Below are 23,225 nucleotides of genomic sequence, written 5' to 3' on the forward strand. Positions count from 1 at the left end.
TTCCAATTTGTTTGTTTTTCGTTTGGCTCTGTTTTTTTGCTAATGGCCCCATGCAAAAACGGCAAAGTGGGATGATGGAGTGCACCAAATTGCAAAATATCCGCGGGCACAATGCTGCGATAAAATAAGTGTAGGCATTGGGAGAAAATATTACTGCTAGATAACAAAATCGTTCAATGGCTTATCAGGCACCTTTTACGTAATGCTTTACAGAAAAATATTTTATAATATTTCCACAGAAAATATAATTCAGAAGATATATTTTTTATCAAGTATTTCTTCAAGTGCCTTGCGGTTTTCCGAGTTTTTCCACGTTGCTAGCTTGTGTGCATAAAAATGCTACCACTTTGTCTTATTTTTCGCAATTCAGAAGTCATTCACTCTAGTTCGCTGGCAAGTCAAATGAGCAACGAACTCGCACGGAGGCAATCAATGCCAGAAACAAGGATTTTTGTGCAGAAATTTCTGCGTACTGAGAGAACAGCGGTTCGTTTTCTATTTTATTGTACTTTAACTTATGTTAATTATGCCAACCGCAGTCGCTGAACTGCTAGCTCTTGTCTGCGGTCGCCCCGTCTCCTTCTCGCGCTCCACATGCCGTCTCTTTCGTGCCACCCTATTGCCGTCTCTCTCGTTTGTTTTGTCTGCATCACGGTTGCCGTTAGTGTCACCAAAGGGATTTGTACTTTAATTTCCTTGGCTAATAACAAATGTTGTCTGCCACCCACATCTGTTGTCCTTCCCCCTCCCTCACTGCTGGCGTCTCTTTCGCGCACTCTGTTTGGCCCTATTGTCGCCAAAAAATGTGAATAAAAGTCAGATTTCTTGATCTACGGGTATGTGTCTTATGAATTATAAAATAAAGCAGGTGAACAACCAGCAGTTCGTTCAAGTTAAATTTGCCAACTAATTTGCTAATGGAATATTTCAATAGCAATATGCTGACTTTATGTTATTTGGGGTAAATATTAAATGAGAAACACACCTATGCTTTATGCTTAAGCAATGGGTTATGCAGCTTGAAACTTCACTTTGCTTTAAGTTATACGTATATCACTTTTTTCTTGTTTGTTCTACTCCTTTTGATGTTCTAAATTCAGTGCAAAGCACTCCTTTTGTTGGCCAAAGGAAAGAAAACGCTTCTCAAAAAGCTGCCAAGAGCTTATTTGATTCTTCCTTATTGTGTGTGCGTGTGTGCGCGCGTGTGTGTGTGTTTGTTGAGCCGGTGTTTGTGTAGGTGCAACAGTGGGCGTGTGTAGCTGTTTTTTTTTTTGTCCCTTATTTGCTTCCACCAGGACCCTTCTTGATGCATTGTCGCCTCGTGCACAATCACATCTGACTTCGATTCTGTCTCTTTTTCCTCTTTTTCACTTGCGACAACAGTAGCTAATGTATTTCAGTTTTTTTTTAGAGAAGACTTTCGCAGTTTCTGTGCTATTTTTGTGACCTCAGCTGTCGCCTCTCATTCTTCTTCCGTTCCCTGTGAAAAAATGAAGGCAAGTTGAAAGGGGTGGCAGTCAGCTGCTGTTCAAACTTTTGCCAGCACTTTTGTTTTCATTCAATGTCCTGGCCAGACAGCCGCCCAGCATTTTGCACAATTTCCATTTCAAAGCGAAAACTTGCCGCCAGCCAGTTTTCCATCCTATATTCCCCCATACCCATCGTTTTCCGTTCTGGATCTGGTTTTCGATCGAAAAGCGTTGAGGCCCCTCAAACAATTGTGAACGAAAATAGACGACAAATAAGTTTCACGATGAAATTTAAAATTCTATCAATTTTTAGCCAACTGCAGCTAGATGGTCGTGATTGTGATTTATGGTTGCCAAGTTTTTTGGTTAAGTTTATTTTCCACTCGCCGCTGCAAGTTTAACAAGCTCCCTTGTGTGGCCACGTTTTTGCACATTATTTTTCTTATGAAAATTCATTTTGTGCAACAAGTTAGCAGACTTTTTGCACTTGAAATAAATTTTATTCAATATTTTCCATGTGTTTTTTTTTTGGTATTTAAAAAGTAACTGAAATTTAGAAATATCTTTAATATGTTTTCAGTTAGACACTTAAAAAGGGGCTTTCAAATAATTGCTGCCCCAATTTCAATAGTTAAGAAAATATGTGAGAGCTGAAAGAAAATAAACTACTAGTTTTTCAAACTTTTCCACCATTGAAGCAGCTTTTCAAAATAATTGGCAGCACAGCTTGAGTTCTTGAATGGAAAAGAGTTGTCTGCATAAAGAAAATAGTTGAACATAGAGCTTGGAATTTATTGTGGGGTAACAGGAATTTAAAACTTCAGAGCAATGCGCCTTAAATTAAATGTTTAGAACACATATAAAAGTAAAAATCAAGGAACATTGAAATATATGTAAAGTATATAATTTAATAACGTGAGCAAAGGGCAACGTTTTTTTTTAAAGGACTGTGTAAAAAATCAAAAGCAAAGTTAAAGCTGGCAGACGTAAAAAAAAGATAAGTGAAAGTGAATCCTGTGGGAAATAGGAAGCAGAATTACTTTCAAGGTTTCCCTGGATTTCTGCTCCTTTTGTTTTTATACTTGTCTTACATACGCCACATATACATACTGTATAAACCTTCAGTCGGACTTTTAAATAACTTTTGCCTGTTGCATAACTCGACAACGCATGGAAGGGCAAAAATTTCGCCAGTGGGACTTTCCTTTTATACTCTCTTTCTTACATTTTTTGTTCTATATTTTGAGTTGGAGGAAAATTGCACATGCATGTGTGTGTTTTCCGCAAAAATCTACACTCCTACAGCACGCAATGAAAATGAGCATTTTCCCCCCAGTGCCAACTACAATTTTCCGACCAACTTTTCCGCATGTGAGCAGCAGCGGCATTTCCACAACTTAAAGTTTGACTTAAAGGCGCCAACTTCTGGCAAAGTCAACGCAACAAGCGGCAAAGTTTTTTAAATTACACAAACGAAACGGGCAGGCGGTAAACTCCCGGAAAAACAAGAGAACAACAAAGCACAGGGAAGTACAATAATATCACAAAAAAATGCGACGGCGAAAATGGCATAAAAATTACCTGTAAATAAAGGCAACAAAAGCAAAGCAAGCGAAAAAATGGCATAACAAAAAATGTTCGCAAAAAAAGAGCAACCAAAACGCAAACAAGGTGACAAAAGTCGGCCGGGAAACTTCCGATACTCTTACAGAAAACATATGATTTAATGAATCCCTCTAAGTGATTTTATATATTTTTAAATTTAGCATACAGCAGAGGTCCTTATTATTGCGTATTTTATCCAAACCAAAAGTCATTTAAATGGGTGGGATTCAGGGATTAAAATTCCCATTAGGGATCGTACACAATGACTGTCAAAAACCAATTAAATTAGATATTTAAGCCCTAATTATCCCGTGTTTTGTGCTGGCTTTATTGGAAAACATAAATGTTGACGAGCGATTGTAGGTAGCAAAACAGAGCTAAACTTAATATACATGTAAATAAAATATAAAATTATATGGTAACTCTTAATAATCTCAAGTACATTCGAGACAATCTAAAATGAAAAAGTTGATATGTCGTGAGATTCCAATTTCTCGCCTCAAATTCCTTTGCGAACTTTAAAAGAGCAGTAAGTTGCAGAAACCAATGTTTGGTAATCGTGTGTGTGTGTGTGTGTGCGTGTGTCGCTCGGCCAAAAAACAGAAACTCGGCAAAAACCAGAAGGCAAAAAACGGAAAAAATACCAAAAATGCCTCAAAGGCAGGGACTACCTTTCGAATTTAGCTGTCTGATATCCTGTGAAGCGGTGAAAGGTTCCTGGAAATTCATTTATGAATCTGCCGCTTGCTCGTTGCCTGTTGACTTTTCGCGATGTTGTTTGGGTTGTCTGGCAGGAAATTCTTTCTTTTTTTGGTACACGCCCATTCGATTACGCCCACATGCACCCACAAAAAAAAGGGGAAAAGGTATCAGGGATTTTTGGCAGGAAAGTCCACTAATTTGTCCATTATGGCAACAGTTTGGCGATGGGCGACGCTCGAGTGGGCGTGTCCGCTTGCACCTGTTGCGATCCGTTAAACTTTTAACATAATTTTGCTGTCGAATTTGCTTGGAAATGAAACATCGAAGCCGTTTTTAATCCTGCAAATGTTTTCCTTGAAGGCAGGGCAAACTTGTCGGCGACATAGTAATAAAATAAAATAAATATATATTTTAATGACCGGACCTAACAAGTGGGTTTCAAACCAAAACATAAAAAGGTTAATGTGACCTAATTTCATTAAACCTTTTTCTTTTAATATAATTTGCAAGTATTTTTAGCTAATTATGCAGCATTACGAATGTGGAATCTCTGGCTAATTAGTGGGATGGAGCATCGAAAGGGGGTACGATAAAAAGGAAACTATTATAACTATTATATAGAGAGGGACATATCCCGTGCAGCTAATTAAGACAAGCCAAAGCGAATACTTTTCCCCTTCTGCACTTCTTTGCTTCTCGACATAATGAGCAGAAATTAACGATGCGTTTAAAAACGCGCGCAAACCGCACTGAAACCGAACGCGAAGGAAGCCGCGTATATTTCACTTTGTGAGGCATTTAAATGAATTAAGTGCTGTCAGGATGTACAAACAAAAAAAAAAAACACTTTTTTTAAGTATCGAAACGAAAAAGAAGATACATCAAGAGCAAAACATAATTATCATGGTAAAATTGAATCGAGGGCATGATGAACAGGATGAAAATAAACCGAGGAGTAACGAAGCGAACCTCAAAAACCAACAGCGAGAACAGCAGCAGCTGGCCCAACAGCCTTGAGCTGGGTGAAAAACTGGGTTGTGGGCGATGTGCGATGGGCGATGGGCTACTGGGCTACTGGGCAACTGGGTGGGTGGGCATATCGAGTGGGCGTATCATAAATGAAATGATGCCTTTGTATTGGTTTTGCTACTCAATTTAATTTATCGCCAGAGCTCGGTCAGCTTTTTTAATATGCAAAGTCTGGCGATGGCGATGGCGATGATGATGTCGATGATGATGATGATGACGACGACGACGACGATAATGATGATGATGCATTCTTTTAATTGCCAGCGTAAGGAATCTTGTGGCACAAGGCTGTACGAAATCGTTCATTAAGGCCGATGATTGGCTTTTATGTAGCAACGATTCAAAGCTGTCAGGCCAAAAAGCACCAAGTCGTCTGTAGTTTCGCACAACAAAACAAAAAGAAAAAAGAAAACAGTGAAAAGTGTGCAACAATTTACAACCATTTCATTTTCATTTAAATTTATGGACTTCACGTCGGTTTCAGCTCAGTAACAGCTTCAGAAAAAACATTAATATCATATGTCCACAACTAAAACACATTTAATCTGAATTTATGGATTTTGACTGGATACTCAAATCTTTAATTACGGTTCAGTACAGTCCACAGCTAAGTGGAAAGTCATAAAAAAATCCAAGTTGCGTTTCATACTTTTTCGCCATAACTTGGCTAAAAGTTGAGCGAATAACTATTTTGAGCAGCTAATTACCAGTGCTAACGATCCCTATCACTTTTTGACGGATTTTGGGATATTAATTTTTGGATCAATTTTCGCATTTTTTGTCATCAAAATTTGAAAAAAACGGCAAAAAATTAGCATTTCCATTTTTAAACACAGTTCAGTTGTAAATTTAATTACGAGCGCAACGAGGTATACCATTCCATGTTCAGACAATTATTTTTAAAGTTGTGACCAAAAAACTGATTATTTTATGACCAAAATTCGAAAAAAGGGATTTTGGCAAAAATGCAAATATTTTTTATGGGCATTTTAATCATAACTTGGCTAAAAATCATCATAAACATGAAAGAGTAACTGTTTTGAGCAGCTAATCACCAGTGCTACCGATCCCTATCACTTTTTGATGGATTTTGGGAAATTCATTTTTGGGTCAATTTTCGCATTTTTTGTAAGGGGTAACATCATCAAAATTTGAAAAAAATGGCAAAAAATTAGCATTCCCATTTTTGAACACAGTTCGATTGTAAATTTAATTACGAGCGCAACGAGGTATACCATTCCATGTTCAGACAATTATTTTTAAAGTTGTGACAAAAAAACTTATTATTTTATGACCAAAATTCGAAAAAACGGATTTTGGCAAAAATGCAAATATTTTTTATGGGCATTTTAATCATAACTTGGCTAAAAATCATCATAAACATGAAAGAGTAACTGTTTTGAGCAGCTAATCACCAGTGCTAACGATCCCTATCACTTTTTGATGGATTTTGGGAAATTCATTTTTGGGTCAATTTTCGCATTTTTTGTAAGGGGTAACATCATCAAAATTTGAAAAAAATGGCAAAAAATTAGCATTCCCATTTTTGAACACAGTTCGATTGTAAATTTAATTACGAGCGCAACGAGGTATACCATTCCATGTTCAGACAATTATTTTTAAAGTTGTGATAAAAAAACTGAATATTTTATGACCAAAATTCGAAAAAAGGGATGGTATTACCCATTAGTTTTTGGCTTAGAACGCATTAGAAATCATTGTAGTTGCCATCCGTTGGGGCAAGACTGCCATCAAAATTTTATTAGCCAAATTGTATTTAGTAAACATAAAAAAAAAACCGAAAAATGTCGGCCACATGCAATAAGTTTCAATTAAGCATGCTTTCAGCAGCAATTACATGTGTGGTTCGGGTGAGAAGCCACCCACTGCTGCACATTGTGGGTATGGCATGTGGTGATGGTAATGCCAAACCTAGAAAGGCGCCCACACAGGACCGCAGGAGCCACTCAAAGGATGGATTGATGTGGGGATGGTTGGGGGCCATCAGGCGATGGTCGTATCCTGCTGCATGCCGGGCTATAATTAGTCGGTGGTCCCGCCTACCGGCTGCTTGTCGCATCGGGGAAAGTCTGTCGCACTGCACACATCGCTGCACTTCCTTGCACGCCGAAAAGGCTGATCCAATCAATAATTATCCTTATGCACCTCCCTCGACGAAGCCTGCTGGCAATCTTAATGGCGTTTGAAATTCGATAAGCTAACGGGCAAATTTGTCATTCACTAAAGTCACCTTGTTGAATAATTCAATTGATTTTTCGGTAAATGTTGCCTCGGCCATTTGATTTCTGACATCGGAATTAACCAAATTTCTGTATAATTTTCCCAAACCTTAACCATTTTGTATTTTTTTTCGATTTTCGTGAGCTAGCGTGACGGGGAAACTTTAGAGGCAGCCAAACGTTAAACTGCTGACTATGCATAAAACATTATTTGTCGATGGTTACTAGTAAACAATAAAGCACACAATACAGCACACAGAGACCAACAACAACAAAATTAAGCTATAAGCAGAGAATGAGAACACGAACCAATAAATTAATAAAAAAGGTCCCTGGTCAGCGGTGGCCAAAAGGCGTAAACCGAAACGCAAACACGAAACATTCGACCAAACAATTTTCGACCACGATTACTTGGCGATCGTTGTTAAAACGGTAGCCAATCGATTGTCAAAGTGGGTAATTAATTTCAACGCCTTGTAATAATATAAATACGCTGACGTGAACCAATAATTAATGACGAGCACCGTCAGAAACCACACGTAGAAGAAGGCCTCATAAATATTCAAACTAAAGTTATCCTGTGACATATGGCGCCCAACGTGGGGCTTCGACTTGCGCAAAATGCGATGGGGGAAATAACTATGATGTTAGAAAAATACTTTGCGAAATGCATAGCTTTAAAATGTACAAATACATAATATTAATAGCCTGGCTTCCATCGCATAGCTTTTTGTAAAGTGTACAGTATCAAATTGTGTATATGTACACTCTAAGCGGCTAATTAATTATTTGAGCCCACTTCAAAACGATTTATCATTGTTTTGGATCTAATAAATTATTGCTGGCGGGCTAACAACTTATCCCACCCCTTATCACCCCATCAGCAGATCCCAGTGCAAACTTTGTGATGACAAATTTAAGCGTCTGCCATGTAACATAAATTGCTCAACTTATCGGGGCCAAGGTGTCAAATGGTGCTCAAGAAATGGCTTAATGAATGGCACGCAATACTTGCTGGGCCAATATGCCCCACCGCCCTCTTAATGGCGTGTCGTTGAACTCTTGGCCGGAGCTAAACTGAAGTTAACTAAACTAAACACTGCAGCAAAACTCAACTGGCCTTAACTGTGCTGGACTTTCAACCATTTCCGGGGTGGCAAACCTATTTAGATCGATTTTCTGCCTGTTGTTTGAGACATTGGCGATATTTATGAAACGAAAATCCTAAATCCCTGTGACCCAAAATGAACTCAACTCTCGGCAACTTTAAGCCACAGCCAGAGTCATTGGCCCCTTTGTTTTGCCATCCCGGCCACATTTTTGTTATTTTATAATTGCCGATGTGGCTGTGGCTGTGGCTGTGGCTGCCCTAAGCCTCGCCTGCTCATTTCGCAGTCCTTTTCCTTTGTAGTCCATGTATTTTTATTATGTTTTGTTTAACCAGACGTTGTCGACCAAGGGTTGAAAAACGGCAGAAAAATGCCAGCCCAGACTGGCTCAAATACAAAGAAAAAAACAATAATAAAATAATTTCACTGGCAACTTGTTGGTTGGCCCAAATGGAGGGGGATTTGGGCGAGCTGAGCAAGAGAAACTGAAACTCCACTTAACTGGAAGGCAAACGCATTTATATTTAATGAAATATAAATAAAATATTAGAAGGCAAAACTTTGCCCGAGAATAGGAGCATTTTGGGTCTGGTCCGCAATTCCATTTCATTTGAATATTTTGCATCGTTGTCACTTTGTCTAAAAGAAGTAACAAGCATTCCCAAATTGTCTTAGTACGTGCTGAATAAAGTCTATTACATTTCCCAGAACTCGCAAACATAGAAATCGATACGAACTTAAAGGCTTGAACAAATTGCGTTGTTGAACACCTACAAGTTTTTGTAGAATGCAGTATAATATTTATAGTTTAGGCATTTTTAAAATAAATAAATTAAATTTAAGCGAAAGACCACTTTAAAATGTTAGGGCATTTCGCTTTCGATCGTTACGCTTTGAATTGCCATTTCACTACACAAAACTTCATTAGTTAAATGGGCCAATACATTGAATGCGATTTTAGCTGGCTCGCAAGTGGCTATTGGTAGCAACATAAATTTATAAAAAGGCTTTGAACCGAATCAAACTGACTTTGTCAGTTGACATTTGGCCGCAACAATTTTCCGAAAGTCCGCCAACATTTTCCAATTTACCAAATGCAAGTCGATGATGGTCGGTGAGTCGAAAATGCTTCTATGTTATTATTCGTTTATTGCTTGTAATTTTAGATAGCGTTTTCCTTTCGTTGGCTGTTTTGTAATGAGGGGTAAAATGTAGTTATATATTTTTTTTTCCAAAGATGTTTATACAAAATGTTCATGGTCAAAGAAAACCAAAGCTTGTCAAGCAAATGTTGGGCATTTCTCGTTCAAAGGGAGAAGTTTAAACTGTGGTTTTCCCATATTTCCACCTTGCCCACAAAAGTATGCCAGAAACACAATGACATATTATTGTGAAATGCAATCATCTACAAAAATGAGTGCGACTCGCTCTGTTCCTTCTTACCACCTAATTTAAATCTGTTAATTACATGTCATGAGAATTCATTTTCCACCACAAATTTTCAGCACTACAAAGAGAATTGTTGGGGTTTGTTCGCATTGGCTGCTAAAAACACAGTGCTTGTAATTAGTCAGAGTAATGTAAATGCAAACAATAACCAATAGTAAGTACCTTGAAGCCAAAAAGAACACAATGCAATTAAATGGCAAACAATAATATTGAAATAAATTAATGAATTACAAATATTGTGAATAGCGAACCCTATTTTCTTTACATTAGAGAGTTAAAACTTGTTTATTATTTAAAAGATGCGAATCAACCTTTCCGCTTCATTAATAATGCAATATCCGTGTAGCCTTTTCGGTACTAAAAGAAACGCCTCTTCTGTGCTATTTTTATTTGATTTCCCATTGAAATGTACAATTTGTGGTTAAAAAGCTGATGACACAGTCATTTACCGATGGCCACGTCCCACAAAAGTGGGCGTTTTATTGATCACTTTGGGTCACCAGGAAAATTTAGGTTGTGATAAAAATGTGGCTAAATTACGCTCACTTCCTATTCTGTTTTTCAACTACCATATAATTATGGTAAAATATTTCTCCATCGACATGTACCAATACCCAATATGAGTTAGCGAAAAGGAAAAAATGAGCATTTGATTTTATTGAATGGTGCTCCTTTGCCAAAAAAAAAGAAATGTCCGTTAAGAAGCCATGCCTTCTGGCTTTTATTTTTTCCCTGTTCTGGGTATTTACTTTGATTTTGATTTGCTTGATTTGCCAGAAATATATTTATGTTTTCTGTTTGCCCTGTTTTTTTCTTTTTCTTTTTCTTTTTTTTTTTCTTTTTTTTTTTTTGGTATTTGCGAATGATGATGATAGTGATAATTGAAGGCGATAATGAAGATGTTGTCGACCGCAGGGCATTTGCAGTGACTTCAAATGATTTCCCAGTGTCGCTCGTGCATGAATTTTGTGCGGAAATCGAAAACGCTGTTCATATTGCTTATTTAACAACGTGCGACAAAAAGTCAAATACGAGAAAATAAACTAATTCTATTACAATGGCCACAGGCAAAACACACACACACTTACTGAAATCTGTGGTAAGCGTAGGAAAAACAAGAAAAGCAAGAAAACCAAGAAAACTAAGAAAACCAAGAAAAGCCTTCGCTTTTCTTCGTTTCATTTCATTTCCCATGGCAGTGTTTTTGATTTATGGCTGCTATTGAACTTGCTGCTCCTGTTCACCAGGCGATTTAGCTTCGACTTTGTTTCGGTCCTGGCCAATTTATAAGTTTATTTGCTTATGCCAGGGAATCACAATGGAGCGGGGCACTTAACCCAGCAGAGAAACTACAGCAACAAAGATATTCATTGAAAACTAATGATGTGGAAAATAGAAAAATTGCCTGCAGTTAGAGGAGAAACGAGATTCCATCCTGGCCTCCATACCCAGATTCCCAGGCGCATACCCAAATACAAACATAAAAGAGATGTATGCTTGTCCACCAGACAGGACACACTCGAAGGATGCGTTGCCCTTTTGTGGGTTGAACAAAGGAATACAAATAAACAAATCCAAATAGAGTAAACAGTCTTGTACCAGAGCAGAACATTGGATGTCAGGGGAAAACTTATCCAGTATACGTGGTTTCGTTATTTCTCTCGAGTTGCAAATGCAAAGTCTACATTGTGGCATGCAAATTCAATTTGATCCATTTCGATTCCCCAAATATGAATTGCTAATGTCTAAGAACTAACTGCAGTTTCGTATAGGCATTTAATACCAATAACCAGACAAAAACAATTACATGAATCGTTTCAAATGGCTTATCTATTTCTAAGGTTTTATTCATTATTAATGAGACTGTGGTACAACAAATGTACAGCTGTACTCGCAAGCTTTTTTGTTCGATATTTTTAAAAACATATATATTTCTATGACCTCAGTATCTCAAGACGTCGTAAAGCATTTTTTGTGGCAATTTAGCTCCTCGATTTTTGGCCATTAGGAGCAAAGTGCTTGCCCAGGCCAGAAACATTAAAGAATCAGGCGCACTCAGAAAAAAGTGACTGGAAAATGAACAAATAAACAAAACTTCAGTCAATGGGCCCGAGCGATTGGCTCGCTGATTGATTTTCAAATGTGCGTAATCAATAAAACAAAAGAAAAACCGGCGGAAAAACGGGGGGAAATGAGGCGACAAAATGTGAAGAACGAGATAGAGGAAACAACTGGGAAGTGAAAACAAAACAAATCGAAGCGAAGCGAAGCGAAATGAGATGCAGTGACGTCAAATGAAAAATGAAAATGAAAATTTAAATAAATAAATGAAAATGAGAAATGTTTCAAAAACAATGGCCGCCCAAATGTTTGAATTGTAACGTTGAACGCAAAAACCCATCGAAACATCGAATGATTGCCACAAAATATGCTTTTACGAGTATAAATACGCATTTACGAAGATAAATTCTTGAAATTGCCATTACTAAGCGTTTCTCTAGCTAATTTCGTCTAGTGGTCCACAAATGGTTTTTTTTCCCCCACTCAAGTAGATTTTCCGCATTTTCCCCATTCATCGTTTGCCATGCTTGGACAATTTTTGAATGGTCCTTTCCATCCCCAAGGCGAATAAATATGTTTGTGTGTACGAGTATATATTTATATATGTATCGGTCTGCAAATGGCTGCCAATGAGTGCTTCAAAATCAAATTGTTTGTTGTCAAAATTTGTTCAATTTGTTTGTCCGTCACTCCTTGAACTAATAGAATTTGCAACGCAATATCAACAGAATTTGTGATTGAGCTTGACTGTATTCAAACCGATTCAAGCATTAGCATTATTACTTAACTTACCATGTTTTCGACTCCATCAACAATACCTACTTAACTCCGCCACATATCATTCATGTCCATTGTCCAATTCCAATTCCAATTCCCAAGCCACTTATTTACAATGTTATGAACACAATTAATCATCATATAACTATCACGAAAAGTCCTTATCATTGCCATTAACTCTTTGCCTGGCCCAAATACCAAAGTTAATTTGTCCAAAGGTGTCATTTAAATGAAATGTATTTTGTGTGCTCTTTTTGTTTTATTGTAGGATAAATGTGGCAAGCATATATTCAGTGCATGAGGTGTAAATACAAAACAATATTTTCATGTTTTTCGAACAAAGCCTGATTATAACAAGTTTAATAACGGTTTATCAGTAGTCTTGATATTTGTCGACTAGTTTGCTAATTAATTGATGGCCACATTTTGAATTGACAAAATTGGTTTTGTGGCCCCAGGTATCCGGTTGCATGCATCCAACTTGGCTTCATTACGTGATGGATTTTTAATTAGTGCAAATAGTTTCGATCAAAAGTTGACCCAACCTAAGTGCACTCACTCAACGCACTTGCAATTAGCCTGGCTTTGTTTTTATTGCCTTTTGCTTGCACTTTTGGCAATTTAGTTGAGAGCAGCTCGGTATCGTTTTTAGAAATTAAAAACTTTGCTACAAGTTTGACCCCGCCTTGACACGCCCATCAACATGCAACCTTTTGACCTCACTGTGATAGAAAATGATAGGCATGTTGTCAGCGGAAAGTCGAGTAACTTTGCCTTTGTCCGGCAATTTCTACGAACTTTCTAGATTTTTTTATTGCTCGGAAAATGTGCAAAAACTATGATGAAGTTACCTGGTACGTATTCAAAAACGTACTTCTGATATAAATCTTAAATAAATTAATTAAATCGCAATCATCAGCGAGCTATATTTTACCAAATATGCAGTTTAACTTCCAAACCAAAGGTTAATTGGACCCGGTCGGAAAAAGGTAAAGGCTTTTATACATTTCATTAAAGCCAAAAGCATATTCATATTTATCATTGCACTTCGATAAATCGATTATACATTTACAAATAGACTGCCACCCAGGGCTCGCATCAAATCAGCTTAATGGTAGTACAAAAAATAAAAGGAGCAAGGACCAGAAATAGGGAAAAATCAACAGACTATCAACCAACTATCTTCAATTTTGCATGCAAATCACTTGCTTAGGGCTCTTTTTTCATGCCATTCCACCCAATCCTATTCCATTGGTATATAGTACATTTTTCCTTATTCCTTCGGTAGATACGGGTGCTTTTGTGCACCAGCATTTGAAAGTGCAGTAGGCATGGCTTAAAGTAGTTAAAAGGGTATTACTGGCCCAAAGAAGACACCCACAAAAAATGAACTTGCACATCTATTTGCATAGCAGAAAATAAAAATACTAACCCACGTGTTTTCCCTTTTTCTGGTCTACAAACCCAAATTTATCGCTTCTGAACAAATAAAGCTCTCCACTTTAAAATAACAACTAATATATTTTTATTAATTACGTTTTAAATTAAGGAAAGCATGCTGGTTTTTATAAATTTTATACAGCATTTCTCCTATTTGCTCAACTTATTTTATGGCGCGTAAAAAAGCCTTTTCAGCAATATATATTTTTGTAAAACACGGGAATTCAAACAGTTGTTGAATTTTATTGCTGACCAAATATACTACAATCAATTTGGACATAAGTTTTTACACATGTACATATTGCACAATAAATAAATACCAATTAACTGTATAAAGTCATGAAAATATATGTTATTTCGTAGCTGCCTTAAAGCGCAATTTTTTTTAAATTGACCGGTGTGAATTTGAGTGTCAGCTGAGGAAGGTGAACGGAAGACGAGCCCTCAATAATTGTTCAGTAATCGATGGCGTATACGTAATTTTAATTGCTGCCTGTGCCGCGCTGCCGAAGAAGATGGGATAAAAGAATGAAATAAAAGGGTGAATCAACATGAAGAGAAGAAAGTGCTTAAAGCGAATTATGCTTTAAAGGGATATCGCCTTTGCCGCAAAAGCCTCGAGCAGCGGAAGTGACTGCAGAAAGCGGAAACGGAAGCTGGGTCGCCGTCACTCCACCATTTCTCTTTGCTATGTCCACATATTCGTGCTGGTGACTTTTGTGTCGCCACTAAGCGGCTTAGAATCATCTAAAAACTGTTGGAAATCCCACTCCACCTCGCCATGTCAACGGCAACAGCAGCAGCCACAACCCTAGTCCCAGGATCAACTTTAGCACGGGTTCAAGGAGATGCATTTAATTTTCGAAATGTGCTCACAGAGAAGGGCAGCAAATGCAGTTCTATTTGAGTTACTTGAGTGGTCGTGGGTTGCGTTCTTTATTGTCAGCTTTTTATGTACTTATCTCTTCATAAGCAGCTTACTTTTGGGTGTCTCAAAATGTAACTAACTCCCGGAACAGTTTCAAATAAATTACCTTATTAAATTTGAAGCTCGGAAATATCCCCTGTGGACTTGTGAATTTTCTTCCGCTTATTTACACTCATTCAGCCTAACCAAATAACCATTGTCATTAACATATTTGACTTAAATATGCAAAGTTGTTGTGCGAGTTTTTGGCTGAGGGGGGCGTAGTTGCTTTAAACACACACAAAAAGAAAAGGCAACAACAAAAAAAAACTAAGGGTTCTTCACTAACACCGAAAAGCAAATGAAATAGCACACAAGAGCGGGAAAAGAGGGAAAACTTTATGAAAAAAAAAGAGCCTGATTATAATGGGAAAAGACTGTAAAACTTTGGGCTTTCCCTCCCTCTCCCCTCTGTTATTTTGGTACTGTCTGGAGTATTTTCGCCTACGCCGCTTACAATTCAACCCAATAGCTACAAGTTTCACCCTACATGACCCTTAACCCGCTCATTTTATTCGTTCAGTTCGCGGTGCTGTGCACAAAGCAGCGGAGGAGAAAAGTGAAAAGTGGAAAGTTCTTAATCATGTAAACGAAACGTTATGCTGCACTTTATGTGCAAGGGCAGAAAGCTAATATGCCGCACGCGCCGTCATCACCATCGTGCATCCCAACTGCCGTGGTGCCAGTCCGGATTCGGATTCGGATCCGGGTTTTTCCGGGCGGACTCCCTTTTCCGGATTTTATATTTTCAGTATTTTTTTGCGGTAGACGCATGCATGTGTGGGCACGAGTGTAATTCAATAGCAAGGAATGTAATTGCCTTCGCGACCTCTTGGCACTGAGAGAAATGTGGGATAAGATATACTAATATCCATTTAGATGGAGTCAATGGAAAGCACAAGTATTTTCTGTATACCAGCCATGTTGTTTTCAGTGTACTTTTTTTTTCATGCATTCATTCTATAAATTTTGAAATGCAAGCCTAATAGCCGTGAAATATTTACGGCAATTAATAGGAAATATTTTGTTTGGATATCATTGAGAATCCATATTTCGCATATTGCTCGCATGCCAATTAATGCAGAAGGGTGCCGATTAGTGATACAATGTTCCTGAATGGTATTACGAAGTGGACTTGTAGCAATTGAAATCATCCAGCGGCTATGTTTTTGCTTCATTAAATGCAAATGCAAAGTAAACGGAACGTGTTTGCCAACCGGATTGTCAATGTTTTTGCAGGCATGCAAAACTACAGATTCCCTCTCCTTATTGTAATATTTGTGCAGTTTGATTGTCTCGAGCAGTTGGTGCTGTACTATTTGAACTATTTCCATTTGCTGCGTATGGACGTGTGTGTATGGATTTTATTAAATTTTTGCCACCACTTCCCTGCCTTAGCCGTAGAAAGTTGAGAGTGCACCTGGGGAGTATATACTACACATGTACAGGGGCAATCGGGGATTGCCTTTCTAGGGCTTGCCTTTCTAGAAACCTCATCAATCAGAAAATCTGAAATACCTACTGCAGTTGGCTATGATGATGATGATGGGACACTGTTTGGCAATTTTCTTGGCACTTATTGTTTGAATTTGTTTAGCTTGCAAATTGCCTGACAATGACGATGATGGCTTAGCACTTTGAGCATAAACGAATTTTCATCCGAATGAGGTCGGAAAATGCACACACCCAGTTTACCCCGCCCAATTGACGCCAATGGATCCGTTTTGATTGACATCCAACGAATGGGCAATCACGAAAAATATATGCTCCTAATTGCAGTTTGTTAAGGGCGCTGTAAGCTGAGATGGCCTTCGATTGAGTTGAATTTACACCAACTTTAATAAAGAGTTAGTTGATGCCAACTGCATACCTCTTGGCACCTTTCTAGGCGTTTTCAAGCCACAAATGATTTCTGAAGCATTTCATTTGCTTTGCGGTTTCCAAATAACTTATTTCAATGGCAATCGAACTCAAATATTAATGTTTATTATTTTTCTACGTATCCATCAATGTGGCACATGTCCACCGCAAATTTTAATCAAGCAATCAATTGCCGCCTGCAATACGGATTCAAAATTTTGTTACCGCTCCGAGGCTGGAGTGTAGGCGAGAATTGGCTTTTGATGAATGCCCGGTTTTAATTTCTGGGAATTCACCTTGAAATCAACCCGTCCACGGACCCAAAGGTCAGCACGTATTTGCCACAACTGTCCCAACCAGAATTCCAAGAGTGCCTGTGGGCGTTTTGTGTCAATGAAGTAAATGTCGATAGCAGGGAGTGCTGCTCAAAACACCAAAACTAGCCGGCAACCACAGCAGCTTTCGCACTGCAGAAGTGTAAAAGTGGGCGCTGGGAGGCGAAAGCGTCTGGACCTGGTCCAAAAATTCCTCAATTGAGCTGCACAAGCACACACAGGTGGAAAATGGGGATTTTCCAGCTGGGAAAGTGGGCGGCTTCAAACAGAACAACAAGTGCAGGGCCAAGGGCAAAAATGCCATAAACATGTTGCATATTGTTGTGGGTTTGTGCCACCAAAATACCCCATGCATCTTAACTGCGAGTCTGGCTAAAAATGAATTTCACTTAAACGGGTTAAGCCTGGGAAAACATTTTCGCCCTCAAAAGCACTCTACATGTTTAAATTGCATTTAAGTCCTCGATGGCATTCTCGGCTGCAAATAAAATGTTTAAACTATCTGGGGCTCCAATGAAAAGAAAATATATGCCGTTCGAAGGAAATATTTCATCAATTCTGAGTAATTGTAGGTCTTCGAAATCAGTTTGTATTTTTCCAAGAAATATTATGCATAAATAACGTTTGATATTTTGTAAAGCTATATGTTTATTGGTTTCTTCTAAATGTCTAAAGAAAATGCACTGCGACGGCGAATGGGGGGAAAATGTCGCATGTTGGTTGACAGGAAAACTTTGGTGCTATATGACATTTGTTGTAAATTTAATTAAAATAAAATGCCGGAAATGAGTGAAGTGCGACGCATGTGGGGGTTTTTCTGGGGTATCTGTCAAACAAAAAGAAACTTCTGAACTGGCAGTCAGCGAATTTGGCAACGCAAATCCTTTCTTGGAATCCCAAGCACACAGTGGTCCCTTATATTGTAATATATCATAGGAATTTTAGAATATATAAGCTAGATTAATAAATATTTTCTTCAACTAAATAAAAAATGCTATTCACTTTTGAATGCAGACTTAGCTGAAATTCATTTAATTAAACTTCGCTGGAAATAATCTTCTCATTCAGAGAATCACAGTTTTTAGCAAAGGGCGCAGATGCGGTGTTATTCTGTCATTAAAAGGTTGCAAAAAAGTTTTCCCTTCTCCGTGGAAATATGAGCATTTAAATGGTGGAAAAAAAGGACTGTGTCGAAAAACTTTTGCCGCTTGCTCAGCGCTTAAATGAAATAAAATAATTATGTTGAGATTATGTGCATGCTGTACATGATGCCTTGCCCCGAATTTTTGACTTGAATCCCCATCCGCGAGACCACAAACTCGTGAAAGTTTGCGGCCCCAAATGTTGAAAATTTGTTAATTTTTCGTATGCCTCGAAAGCGAGTGCGATTACATGCCCCACTGAGGCTGCGGTCCTAAGTACCAAATCGTGTCACGAAACGATGCGTATACGTAATGTGCGTATACGTAATACTCAACTCGACTAAGCCCAAGTGGCCATTCAAGCGGATGGCTGGTTGGCCGGTTGGCTGTCTTTGTTTTCGTAGAGTTTTCGAGAATTTATTCGCACAATTGCCAGAAAGCAAATATTTTAAAATTAATTCCTTGATTATGTGGTTGTGGAGGCAAACAACTTTCACACACACACACAAGCACAAAAGTTTGTGTGGCCAAACTATTTTGGCCACAACTAAGAGCATATCTCAAAGTCGGTTTTTTTTTATCGCTTGCTGGACACATGACTTAATTTAATCACACGAAACCAAATTGAAGTCAATGCCATAAATGGATTTAATAAAGTTGGCTAAAAACTACTTGGGAATACGTTTATCATTTGGTCCTAATTTGATTTACTTTCAAAGTGAAAGTCAAGTGCATTTTGAACCAAAAAGTGGTAAAGGCCAAGGTTGAAATATGTATGATACTAATTTATCCAACAATGCATTTCCATTTAGCTTTGACCAATGACAAACATATTAATAAAATATTCCTTTAAAATTGGCTTGCAGTATATTAATTTAAGCCACCATTTTTGATGGGTGTGCGAAATTAAGGGAAATTACTACATTGGGGACACCTGCATATTTAGTAGGAGCTCCCGTTCGATGGCTCTATCCATCAGTATATAGACCAATTGGGGATCTAAATAAATTTTTAATCAGGCCTAGGCATATACTTTCCTTGCAAAACCATCGATTCTTCCCGATGCATTGTTAGTTTACAAAACTGAATTATTTATTTGGCTGGGGAAAGGTGCTGAGCACATATACATACGCGTATGTACGTAACTGAGCACAATCATAAAAATAAAACGAAACGAGGTGAGAGCAAACAGTTTGGTGGTAAACCAAATGGGGCTGTGAGTATCTCGGCGTGTTTGTGTGCCATGTCGGGTCGGGTCGTTCCCCTTTATTTGATTTTTACTGTTCCACTGCAAGTCGATTGCCTAATCTCTGGGGCTGCGTGGTCGGGCTATCAGAAGTACTCGCCCACCGCCCTCAGCGTTATCTGCTCCACCTGAGTGTGGGGCGGCGTCGATAGGGCGTACAGTACGGCCTGGGCCACGTCGTCCGCCTGGAGGATTACCTCGCCCAGCCTGGCCTTCGTCTCGTCCGGAACGATCTCGGTGGCCACCCAGCCGGGATTGATGCTCTGCGGGATTGGGGAATTTTTCAAATATTATTCACTCATTCAAGCTTCTTGTACTATTGTACTAGTTATATCTTCATTCAAATTGCTAGCCTTTATAACGAGGTAATACTGCATTAAAACAGCTGTGCTTATTGACATGGTATTTTATGTCTAAGCCAGTATTTATTGTTTATGGATTTTCACAAGCTCTTGCGAAGATCAAAGTTAGCTGGCAAATGGGAGGCGCCTGCGAATTTCTTTTGCTCACCGTGGTCTTGATCTTTAATCCTTGCGTGATCAGCTCCTGTCGGCAGATCTCTTGCACGGCAGTCAGGGCAAATTTGCTGGGCGTGTAGGCGTTGAGGCTCTCGTCCGCCGGATCCGGCTTGTACCCGGCCACTCCGGCCGTGCTGTTCACGAAGATCAGGTGTCCAGCCACCTGGCGGCGTCTCATGCTGCCGGCTGCCAACTTGGTGCAGTAAATGCTGCCCATGAGATTCGTCTGCAGGATGTTGCTGATATCCTTGTTGGGCATATCGATCAGCTGGCCACCCAGCACGATGCCGGCATTGTTGATCAGCACATCGATGCCGCCCAGCTCCTTTTCGATCCACTCGAAGGCATTGTCCACCTGCAGCTCCTGCGACACATCGCATTTGTGCTGATGGAAACGCGGCCTCTGCTCCGCCGGCAAGGATTGGCGCAGTTGCTCCAGACGATCGGTGCGCCTGGCCAAACCCACCACCTGCAGACCGGCGGCCACCAAAAGCCGGGCGCATGCAGCTCCGATTCCGGAACTGGCGCCACTGATTACGGCCACACGATTGTGCCAACGATCCATCGCTCACGGATTACGGCGATTAACTGAGTCCGGAGTACAATCGATCAGCGGTTTATATTTATATGCATTATCGCAGCGACGCTCTCTCTTGACAGCGCTCTCTTTGTGCACCGAGAGAAATTGTGAACATGATTACGGGGTCGACCATTAACCATTTATGTGCAGTATGAAGTGCAATCTGTGTTTAAAAAGGTTTTGAATTGCATGTAGGCATTGCATCTTGTCTTTTGAAAGTATTCAAACACTCACAGTTAAACTCTTTTTCTCAGTGTACTTTCCAAGCATGTAAGCGTTGTTTGCATGACGTGTCGTTCGCTCCTTGGAACGGACCATCCGATCTGCTGACAACAGATGTTGTTTCGGCCTATCAACCCCAATGACTTCAATATGATAACCATTCATTCAAGGCCTTAAGAAATATTTATTCACATGGGAACTCCTTAAACATTGTAGACACCATGAAACATGGATTAAAATCGAAAAACATTTATGTATGATATGATAATATCATATGCGGCAGAAGATTTCAGTGGCGTATTAAGGGTTTAAGTCAGAAAGGGTTTCATAAAAACGTTTCATAATTTTTATTTTTAGCAATGCATTTAGATGCCTTGTTTTTAGGGGCCTGCATTTCTCATCAGGATTTTTTTTCCAATGCTTTCGTTTTCCAATGCATTTAAGACGGGCCATTAAAAAGGCCAGCACGCAATGCAGTTAAATGGCGCCTCAAGTTATGGCCCACACAGATACACGCACACCCACACAAGTGCAATGCTGCAGCGGGGCGTGTGTGTGTGTTTGTGTGTGTGTGGGTCGGGTTTATCGCCCGCACACACGCTTGACATATTTTTGTGCTGCACCGCTGGCTTTTTTTATGTCCGCTCGTAACATTCAAGAGATGCTTAAATGGCAACAATAAGGCAACAAAAGGGAAGTCCCCGCGCTCCTCCGTGTGCCGCAGCCAGTTGCAACATGTTGCAAGTGCCAATGCCCATCAAATCACAACTGTGGCCATTTTGCCAGCACTTTATCATGCAATTACTCACGCAAATGATGACAGAAAGAGCTTTGGCAAAACAAACTATGCCATAAACATGGGACAACCTCGTCTAAGGACATACAAATTGTCCATTCTGCCAGCAATTCTGATTAACCATCCATCTGAGTGGCTCATCAATACAGCATGCACCATTAAATTGATACCAAGCAATTTGTTTGGATTTTTCCATACTACCATGCCCAACAATTTGTTCCCATTTTTCTTCCTCACTCGCTCAATTTGAATCGAAACGTGCAAATCGTTAGCTGAATGTCTTCACCTTTATCTACCTAATTTTTTATAGCTTTCTTCGGTCCTCTAAATTTTACGGCATAATTTATTCAAGCAAAATGATTGAAGAGATCTTTGTTTACATGTGTAAGCTAATGTATGGGATTTTCTCATACACCATAAAAACAATGACACGCTGGAGGTTTCAAATGTGGGCTGTCGAAAGAACAGCAGAAAAACTAAAAACAAAGAAAACAAACTAAATAATAGTAGTTGCATAGGATAAGCTAACAAATTGAATTGACTAAAATTAAACCATTCATTGCTGGCCTTCCACTAAATGCTTTGCTGGCAATGACAACATAGTTGAAATGAAAACAAGTCAAATTAAAAATAAATATTGACTACTGGCGAAAGGGGCATAAAATGGATTGCAGGCTACTGGTATTATTTCTATTGTAGTAATAAAACGGAGAAATGGATATCAAATGCCAGTTGCAGGTATTTACCAATTAAAATGGCTTGCAAATATTTTTTGTATCAGTTTCTTATACAGAAACTAATTCAATTTAATAACCGCATTTGTCTTCAAATGTTATCGCAAAACAGGGTTAGCCAGTTAACAAATTAGTTTTCACCGGGCTTCAGTTTTCCCATTCATTCCTTTTTTTATAAAATAATACAGTTTTTTACTCTATAGTGCATAAATTGGTTATTAAATGCTTTTTTTTTTTAACTTTCAAATTTCCCTTTGGTCTTTTTCCTTTCATTTTTGAGCATAAAACCGCTTAGCGAATCAAGCCGAAATCAAAGCTAAACCTATGACCAAACATCGTTGGCCTGCAAATCCCTTGACCACTGGCCAAAACGGTTCCCTTTGGACCCGGCCTTTCCAATAGAAAGTTTTTCCTCTTCTATTTTTATGCGCAAAAGTTTACATTTGCTGTGGATTTTCAGCAGTGTGGAAAACATGGTGCAAAATAAAGGAGCCTTCGAAGGCCACCAGGATAATAATTCTTGTGCTTAAAAGGAGTTTGGCGTTGCCGCTGCGCTTTAAGATGTTGCTGTTTTTATTTCTTTTCATTGTGCATTGTGAATGCGGGCAAATGCGGGAAAATGCCGGGTGAAAAGCGTGGGTTCTTACCGAGACCTTCAGCCATTAGGGGTATGATGAAGCATCCTGGAGTAGGCGGAATGGGTGGACGGGATTCATGTGCTGCTTTAGTTCAACGGGATCCATAAAATTAACGCTGAATAGGGCGGGCTTCAGGATGCAACAATGTCGGCCTTACATTTTCCACCCATTTTCCACCCATTTTCCATTCATTTTCCTCAAACACCCTTTGTGTGTGTAATGAATGTGAGCAGAGTACAGAAGTAAAGTAAAGTAAAGCAAAGGCCAAACAATAACAGGGAAATCTACTCACAGGACAAGACAATT

The 23,225-nt window shown here is 39.0% G+C and overlaps 2 protein-coding genes across 3 annotated transcripts in view; one reads left to right on the top strand and one right to left on the bottom strand.

Moving 5' to 3' along the window:
* Nucleotides 1–23,225, top strand: part of LOC6549859 (eye-specific diacylglycerol kinase) — a 105,885-nt gene that overhangs the window by 36,446 nt on the left and 46,214 nt on the right. The gene's annotated exons all lie outside the window — the stretch shown is intronic.
* Nucleotides 19,255–20,544, bottom strand: LOC6549862 (farnesol dehydrogenase). The gene is made up of 2 exons (XM_001977356.3): nucleotides 19,942–20,544; nucleotides 19,255–19,694 (listed from the first exon to the last, which is right to left on the bottom strand). Exons 1-2 carry the CDS (start codon nucleotides 20,512–20,514, stop codon nucleotides 19,518–19,520), a joined length of 750 nt encoding a protein of 249 aa, XP_001977392.1. The 5' UTR covers nucleotides 20,515–20,544; the 3' UTR covers nucleotides 19,255–19,517.

The sequence above is a fragment of the Drosophila erecta genome, unplaced genomic scaffold, assembly GCF_003286155.1.
Source record: "Drosophila erecta strain 14021-0224.00,06,07 unplaced genomic scaffold, DereRS2 tig00000152-arrow-arrow-pilon, whole genome shotgun sequence".
NCBI lineage: Eukaryota > Metazoa > Arthropoda > Insecta > Diptera > Drosophilidae > Drosophila > Drosophila erecta.

Excerpts from the sequence above, each read along its gene's own strand:
- LOC6549862 (XM_001977356.3), bottom strand. The coding sequence starts at position 20,514 with ATGGATCGTTGGCACAATCGTGTGGCCGTAATCAGTGGCGCCAGTTCC. Across the intron at positions 19,695-19,941 it reads GATTAAAGATCAAGACCACG|AGCATCAATCCCGGCTGGGT; the intron begins GTGAGCAAAAGA and ends CCAATCCCGCAG.